The sequence below is a fragment of the Ovis canadensis genome, chromosome 24 (assembly GCF_042477335.2).
Source record: "Ovis canadensis isolate MfBH-ARS-UI-01 breed Bighorn chromosome 24, ARS-UI_OviCan_v2, whole genome shotgun sequence".
Lineage (NCBI taxonomy): Eukaryota > Metazoa > Chordata > Mammalia > Artiodactyla > Bovidae > Ovis > Ovis canadensis.
In genome coordinates this window covers 41,616,094-41,624,325 of record NC_091268.1, presented here as the reverse complement: position 1 = coordinate 41,624,325, position 8,232 = coordinate 41,616,094, and the positions used below count along the sequence as shown (strand labels likewise).

Here is an 8,232-nt window from a genome sequence, read left to right as displayed (position 1 = left end):
AACAGTGACATCCCCTCCTTTATTATCAAGGCCTTCAGAGCCAGGACAGAGGAGATTGCAATGGGGATCTTGACGGCCCCTTTTCTCCTAGCCACGGTACCCACAGGCTTCCTCCAGCCAGGGGCAGAGGTCTGAGTCCCTTCCTCTTGGGAACCCTGGCCCCTATCCCACTTCCCTTACTCATATCCCTAAGATCTCAAGCCAAGCCAGATCCCAGGGCTGAGCCAACAGGTGTGACAATGCCCAGTCCTCAGCCAGCTCTCTTGGGGCTCCCGAAGCACTGCCCGTGTGGGTGGGGCCTCCTGAGCATCCTTCCTGATTTGAAGTCCAGGTCCTTGGCAATTATGGGGGTGGAAGGACTGGTCCCCAGGATTACGGAGAACGTCATATCACCAAAGAGGATGCCCACCCCCCATTCCCGGCAGTTTAGATGACATAATTGGAAAGATGTGAGCCTGGGCCCTCCTCCTAGGAAGAGACTGGGGAGCCGCGTGGCACAGTGAGACTCCCAGGGCAGGTGGGCAGCCAGGGGCTGGAGGTTCCAGAGTCACTTCCTCTTGGCCCGATCTGCCGCGTCCAGGGCAGCCATGTTGCGGGCAGCTGTGATCAGGTGGATGACGCTGATGAGAGACTTGAGCAGGGCGATAGGGGCAGTGATCCAGAGGCCCATTCGGAAAAGACCCACCGAGCCAACTGTGGGAAGGGATCAAGGGTGATCCAGAGAAAACAGGATGCAGGTGAGGCAGGGGTCTTGTCTCCCCGGGCAGGCCAGACCCCCTCCCCTCCTCCTGCCCAGTCCCTCATCTCCTACCTGAAGGTCCCTCGGAGAAATTAAACAGGTAGAGGAGGCAATAGAAGAGCTCGTTTCCAGCACACAGGGTGAACAGAGCAGGCTAAACAAACGGCAAAAAGGCTGCTTGAGCAGGAGGGCAGGGCAGTGGTTCCCATCCTCCAACTAAGGGCCAGGGGACCAGGAACTGAGAAAGAGGGGTGCAGGGTGATGTGGAGAAGATGTGGGGAACAGGGCAGATCAGTCTGCCCAAGGCTCCTCACCCTCCCCTTCAGCTTGGAGCCACGGGCAGCACTCACCATAAGGATACGCACAAACAGGAAGATATTCTTACCCGGCAATGCCGCTATTCTCACTCTCCTTGTCCTACCTGGAGGTACTAACACGGTCCAGCCCACCCAGAAGGAAGACTACACTCCTGCTTATGGCCTAAGGCCTTTAGAGAGCTGGTTCTGCAGACCTCTCTGGCTTCTTCCTCCTTCCCTCACCCCTCAAGCCACTCAGTTCCTCCCTCCTGTGCACACCTGCTGCCTGAGCAGTTCACACACACCCTCCCTACCAATCCTGCCCTGGGCCCAGGGCTGGGGCCAGGACTTGCCCTAAGCAAATAGGGAGGGGCGGCAAAGGCTCACTCTGGAGGTGTAGTAGATGCGAAGCACAGGGTTTCCAGACAGGTCGATCATCTTGTGACTTTCACTGCCTCGGACCACAGAACTTAGGGAGAAAGTAGAGGGGGAATCCATGAGCATGCATCACCAGGAATGCCCACCGAATCCTCAATGCAACCCCCATTACATAAGTACTGGGATTGCCTCTGCTGAACAGAGTGGGGACTGGGCACAGCTGAGGACCATTGGGCCAGAAGTCACAGTCTAGCTGGGTAGCTAGAGGAAGCAAAATCAGGATTCAAAAGCCCCATCCCCTTTCCAAAGGGATGTTATCTCTTTGGAATCCTCAAAAGAGTTTTAAAGATTACTGAGCCAACTGTAAAATAGGATGCTGAGTCAGAGAAGATTCGCCAGACTCCCTTAACAAAGCACAGCTAAAAAGGAGATCTCCCTAGAAGCCTGAAGATACCCCGAGAAGGTCTCATCCCTCCCCATGTAGCGTCTTCTTCCACCAGTCCATACCCCCAGAACTGCAGACCTGTGGAGGTGCAGCCAGTGGCTGGCCACATCCAAGCTCATGCTGAGCTGGAACAGAAGGGTGGCGCGAGGGTACAGCAGGGCCAGGTTGACCAGCAGACACATCGTGGAGCACCGGTCTGTCAGCATGTCCAGCATGGCCCCAAACCGGGTCCCTGAGAAAAATGGTGGAAAGGGGCTGTCAGGGGACAGTGGAGCTGTGACAGGGGCCATATTTGGTGTATCACTCTGATGCAGAGTCTAAGAGTGAAAATGCCCACCATCCACTGGGGGGAGAGGTAAGCAGACTGCTCTGGCTGGAGTTTCACCATACCATAAAAGGGGGAAGCCTGGTAGCATGGAGACAACATTGTAGAAGGGCGTGAGAAAGCTAGCTAGCTCTATAACTCATCAATCCATAATCAAAGGTCCAGGGCTCAAGACAAGAAGATCTGAAGTCTTAGGAAAGTCTTAGAGGTGGGTCTGAAGAACGGATTATAAAAAATGAGGTCAACCTTCCAGAAACTATCTCCCTTCCTTCTCCATCCTCCCTCTAAACATGCCTTCTGGAATGCTGATCGTTTGTGTCTGGCACACAGCAGATGCCCAATAACCTGTTGAATGGCTTTTTATTCAGAAAAGCCTCTAGCACTGCCACTGCCATGCGCAGTCGCGCTCGTTTTCAACAGGGAGCTTCAATCCCTTCGGCTCCAAAACCAGGTCATTCTAGACTGCCTTCTACAGAGACGGGAATAACAGAGCCCTGGGATTCCCGAGTACCCGCCCACCCCGAGGTCCTGAGGCAGCAGGAAAAAGGGGCCGAGGGTTGTGGGGCTGGCTGGAAGAGATGACTGTCACCTTGATTAAGGACTCGAGCAGCGTGTCCATCCAAAGCGTCCAGAAGTCCGCTGAGCAGGTAAAAGGAGGAGGCCGTGAGGGGGCAGCAGGGCATGAAGTAGAAAGAAATGATGGCGAAGAGAATCCGAGCATAACCTTGGAATTGAGACAGGGTGAGACAGGGCAGATCTGGGAGCCTGCCCAAGGCCGCTGACCCTCCCGTTCCGCCCGGAGCCGCGGGTAGCACTCACCGATGAGGTTAGGCACAAACAGGAAGATATTTTCGCTTGCCATCGCGGAGGTCCCCTGGCCGCTCTGGGCCTTAACTGGAGGTGCCAACTCTGTCCCAGCCCAGGTGCAGATTCACTCTCCAGCCCGGCGCATCAGCCACGCCCACTGCGTGCAGGTCCCTGCCGGGTCCCAGATGTTCAAGCTCGCTGCCGGCCGGAGCATGGGCCGACCCAGCGGTGCGCCGGGCGCAGGGGGCGCGCACACCCCGCCCTTCCTATGGGCAGACGCTGGCCTCCGCCTGCCTCGCGGGAGCTCCCGCCTACAGTTGCGGCCCCTGCTGCTCCAGCTGCGCTCGGCTTCCGGAACCTACTTTTCTGCGTTTGTCCTTGCAAAATTAGAGAAAGGAACGAGACTTAAGAAATGGCTGCGTCCCCTTTAAGATCTGCCCGCTTCCTTTTCCTTTTCTTCCCTCCGCCCCTTTCCATCGATTCGTACCAAAGTACAGAGGGAGGAGAGGGGGCAAAGAATCATCGACGCTGAGATAAGGAAGGAACTTAAAAGGAGAGCTCAAAAGAGAACGAGGTCTAGGTAAATGTCTCTACTTTCTTTTCTGCGGAGGCTATTACTCCTGGACATAATGGCAAAAAGATCCCGCCATCCAGAGTCTTTGCACCCCCAAAAGGCAAAGTTATTTGGTACAGCCCACATTTTCCCTTCCCCGCCCCCTCTCTCAGCCCTCATTTGCTGTCGAAAGCTCCAAGCAAAGAGATGACGGCCAGAGAGGCTGGAAGGCGGCCTGGGGAGGGGTTGTTTCTCGCCTGCCCCTAGTGGTGGGAGGATTAGGTGCCAAGGTCCACCGTCCGTGATCTTCCCAAGTTTCTCAAGCCACTGGCACTGGGGTCTGTGCCCACAAGGAGGGACCCAGAGAGGGTGGAGAAGCCGGGGAAGCGAATGCGACCAGCTGGGAAAATGCCCTCCCCCATTTGGTTCTAGAATCCTTAATTTCCTGGCAACGGGGCTGCGGAACGTCCTCAGACGCCAAGGTTTTTATAGCAACGGCGCCTTCCCGGGTTCCCCTCTTTCCAGCCTTCCTCCCCAGCTCCCAAATCCCCCGTCCCCACGGCCCGTAAAAGGGCTCGTTAGACCTCTCCGTCTCCCCTCCTGCCGAGTAGCCCAGGATTTCGACACATCTGCCAGGTTGGCGGCGGCAAGTGGGCTGCCTTGTCTTGGGAAGGGCCTTGGGTGGGAAGCAGGAAAGAGAGGGCCCCTTCTGGGCGAAGTAAAGGGTAGGAGAGGTGGATGTTATGAGCGTCCCACCTCCTCCCTCCCCTAGGAAGATTTAAAGCAACTATTTCTCTCTCCCCGCCCTTTTTCTTTTTATTTCAGAGAGAGAGCTGACACAGTTCTCCAAGGCGGGGAATGGTGGTGGGTTGGGGTTGGGAGAAGTGAGCTGGTTTTGCAGCCTAACTTGGGCTCCCACTGTCCCCAGGGGAATGTCATCCACTCTTGCCAGGAATGAGGAGAAAAAGGGTAGCCGGTCATCCCAACCCACAACCCCTGCAACCTCACTGGGCTGCAATCTGGTGAGCACTGGAGAGGGCTTCTTGGGGTCGGGGTGAAGTGAGCTGGAGCGTGCTCAGGCTGAGGACACTGAGACCGCCAGCCTTCAGACTCTGGCCTCAACCCTGAGCCCAGAGACCCCAGCCTGGAAACCTCCAGACCTTGCACTTCCATGTGGGGACTCTGAGGTGGAACCCCCCACCCCCACCCCAACTTTCCCTTTTCCAGAAGGTTTCTCGCTCTGAGGAATTCCTGACACAGATCAGCACGGAACTCACTGACGAGGCCTTGTTTGTTGCTGCCTACCACATGAATCCTGTGCCCATCAAGGAAAAACAGACACAAGACCGAGGGACTCAGATATCCAAACATGGTGACTCCCCACCTGAGGATCCCTGTGTCCAGAGACCCACTCATACCCCCAGTTCCAGTCCCTGAGCCCCCCAACCCACCCGCAGCTGACCTCTCCAGGAGTCTTTCCCCAGCTCCCCCATCTCACAGCCGCCCTGGGACCACACAGCGCCTCCCCACCCCCTAACCCAGTCCCCATACTCCACCCCTGACCATGAATCTCCTTAGCCCCTTCCTCACTAGCCACATCTCTTTCTGGCTATGGGGATAGTACTTTCTCTGACTGGGGCCTCTATTTCCAGTGTTCTTCACCAAGACCCGAGGCACTGATACCCGGTGAGTGAGGCTTCACAGGAGATGCCCCTTTGTTCTGGGAGAAAGATGAGGAGCCTGTAGAGGAGAGAGCCAGGGTTTGACAACGCCCCAGCAGGGTAGGGGGATTTTACACCACATAGTCCTGTTCTGTTCTGTTCCAATCCTTGGCTTGAGTTCTCACCTCTCTCCTTTCCCTTCCGCCATCTGTAGCTCCGACAGAAACCGTACCTGCACAAAGGCACATCTCTTGCCATCCCCTCGCGAGAAGGTATGCGCTGGGTCCAAGGCCATTCAGAATAACCATACGGTTAGAGTTCACATGATATACAGTCCCTGTTTTAGGAACTTGGGACGCAAATGAATGACACAGTCTCTGCCCTTGAAAAGTTCATAGTTTAGTGTGGGGCCAGGCAAGTAAATGGCCAATTACAACAAATATGGTTAAGTGCCCATGACAGAAATGGAAACAGAGAGAAGAGCACTTGCTCACAGCCGCAATTGGGACAGGAAGGAAAAGAATCATGGAGCTTCCTGGAGAAGGTGACACTGAAAGAAAGAAATTTCTAGGGAAAAATGAGGTGGTCGGGGTATTCCAAGTGGTAGGACTTGTATGAACAAAGGCACAGAGGTGAGTCTCAGGAGGATGACCATGGGTATAAGTGTGTATTCCTTTTTGTTGAAATTAATTTATTTTTTGGCTGCACCAAGTCTTAGTTGCGACATGTGAGATCTAGTTTGCTGATCAGGTATTGAACCTGGTCAGGGCCCCCTGAATTGGGAGCACAGAGTCTTACCCACTGGACCACCAGGGAAGTCCCTCTGTGTGGGTCCTTTAGGGCAGAGGAGGCAGTAGGACCGGAAGCAGTTTTCCTGCTGGACTGTGCCAGCATGGTACCCAGGGACTCATCAAGGGACTTTATGTGTGTTTTATTAAGATCCAGAGATGTTTTCTACAGGTGAGGAGTCATGGAAGAGTTTTGAGCAGGGGAAGTTGGAATTTTAGATCCATCACACTGGTGGTCAGTGGAGAGAGTCAACTGGCTGGAAAGGGGAAGATGAGAGGCTGGAAGGCCAATTAGGAATTGGAGACCAAACTAGAGATGAGTAGGTCCTGAATATTGACAGTAATAACAGAGATGAGAGAAAGGGTAGATATGAGTAATAAAGACCAGGAAGAATGAGTTTGGTAATTGATTAAAAATGGTAGGGGAAAAAGGAAGGAATCAGAGGGCTCCTAGTTTTCTGACTTGGGGAACCTAAGTCTGATGATGCTATGCTCTTGCCAAAAACTCTACAGTAGGTCTCCATTTCAGAGTCAAAGCCAAAGGCCTTCAATGGCTTACAAAGGCCTACATGATCTCTCTCTTCCCCAATCCTATTGTCTGTCTGACCTTATTGCCCATGACTGCTCGCCTTTTCCAAGTCTCGCCAGCCTTCTCATTCTTCCTGGGGCATGGCAGGCATGTTGCCACCTTTGGACAGATTGTGTTTGAGGGGCCCCTGGGAACTCTGGGTGGAAATACCCTGTAGACAGTTGGAAATGCAGCTTCAAAGCTCACTCGTGAGGTCTGGGCTGGTGCTAGAGATCTGATGTAGGAGAGGGTTGGCAATTAAAGAGTGTGCAGTTGCCCTGGGAGTAGGGGTGGAAGGGTTTGTGCAAAGTGAGAAAGACAAGGGCACTGAGGGTGGAGCCCTGGAGAATCCCTACAAGAGGTTGGCAGAGAAGAGAGGGGTTAATGAAGAAGGCAGAGAAGGAACTAAGCAAATGTTTATTGAGTGTCTATTATGAATGGGGAATGATGGATAGATTTGTGGGTGGATAGATGGATGGAATGGATGGATCAGTGGATGGATGGATGGATGGATGGAAAGAGAATGGTGGGTGGATGATAAATGGGTAGGTGGGAAATGGTGGGTTGATAAATGATTGAGGGTAGGGATTGGATGGATGGGTGAAGGATGGAAGAATAAAAAGACATGAGCCTTGGATCCAAAATCAAGACTCGTATTCTTTTCTAGGGAGCTCTCCCTAGCAACTTGACGTCTGGAGAATGATCCCAACTTTGGTGCTGCTCTTGGCCTCTCTTGCCCTCCCCTCACTCTGTCTCTCTGCAACATGTCAAAGCTCCTCTTTCACCGCTCATTCAACAGTTCAGTTCTGGGGGCATTCCTGGTCGTTAGCAACATCACCCCTGAAGCCTCCAAAGTGTTCCGGAACCATCACACACCTTGCCACCCTCAACTGGCAAGGACACCCCCAGCAATGAAAAGCTTTAATAAAGAGACAGAGATCCTCCCCTCCTCTCAACCTGGGCAGTGCTCTCGTGTGACTTCTCTGGGGTGCTGTGAAAGGAGCACCCCTGCCCCCTTTTGCCAGATGTGTGGGCATATTATTGGAATGGCATATTCCATATTATGGGAATGGCTTTAATTCAGGCAGTTATCCACCTATTATCCATCAGCCTATTGGCAGAGATGAGTTCAAAGGTTCAGATCCATCCTCCCAGCCAGACTCCAGCATCGTAATGTCTAGCTAGGCCTGTGACGTCTGAGAGACTCCGTCCCTGCCACCAGCGTCAGTGTTGAGGTCTCTCCTCTGCGCTTTGGAGCCTCCTGGCTTTGGAACACATCATGGTGGAAGGCAGTGCTGGAGGCTTTGTGAAATTTGCATTTAAATCTCAGTCTGGCCACTTTTTGGTGCCTCCTGAGGAATTTCCTGTCAGTTCACATCTCCAAGCCCCTGTTTCCTTGTCTGAAAAATGGAAATAATTGTCCCTGCCTCACGAGGACCTTGTGAGAGTTAAAAACATAATTGTATGCATAGTGCTCATCACAATGCCTGGCCCAGAATAAATGCCCCAAACTTAAGCATTTATCAAGGTCAGTTTGCTTCATGTTCTCCTAAAATTCAGTCCTCTTTTGAGTGTTCTAAAAATGTTTCATTATATTTAGTTATAAAATTTTAATTAAGGAAAATTCAGTTGATTTGGAGAAAGACTTTAGACAAACTGGTTATAAATTCCC

The 8,232-nt window shown here is 52.9% G+C and overlaps 2 protein-coding genes across 2 annotated transcripts; one reads left to right on the top strand and one right to left on the bottom strand.

The window, feature by feature from the left end:
• On the bottom strand, positions 1–3,697 carry CDIPT (CDP-diacylglycerol--inositol 3-phosphatidyltransferase). The gene is made up of 6 exons (XM_069569757.1): positions 3,003–3,697; positions 2,773–2,907; positions 1,937–2,090; positions 1,423–1,504; positions 812–893; positions 1–693 (listed from the first exon to the last, which is right to left on the bottom strand). The coding sequence occupies exons 1-6, from the start codon at positions 3,043–3,045 to the stop codon at positions 548–550; spliced, it is 642 nt and encodes a 213-aa protein (XP_069425858.1). The 5' UTR covers positions 3,046–3,697; the 3' UTR covers positions 1–547.
• On the top strand, positions 3,464–7,516 carry LOC138428824 (putative protein T-ENOL). The gene is made up of 6 exons (XM_069569758.1): positions 3,464–3,570; positions 4,472–4,565; positions 4,771–4,915; positions 5,196–5,229; positions 5,419–5,476; positions 7,228–7,516. Exons 2-6 carry the CDS (start codon positions 4,476–4,478, stop codon positions 7,261–7,263), a joined length of 363 nt encoding a protein of 120 aa, XP_069425859.1. The 5' UTR covers positions 3,464–3,570; positions 4,472–4,475; the 3' UTR covers positions 7,264–7,516.
• The last annotated feature ends 716 nt before the right edge of the window (positions 7,517–8,232 follow it).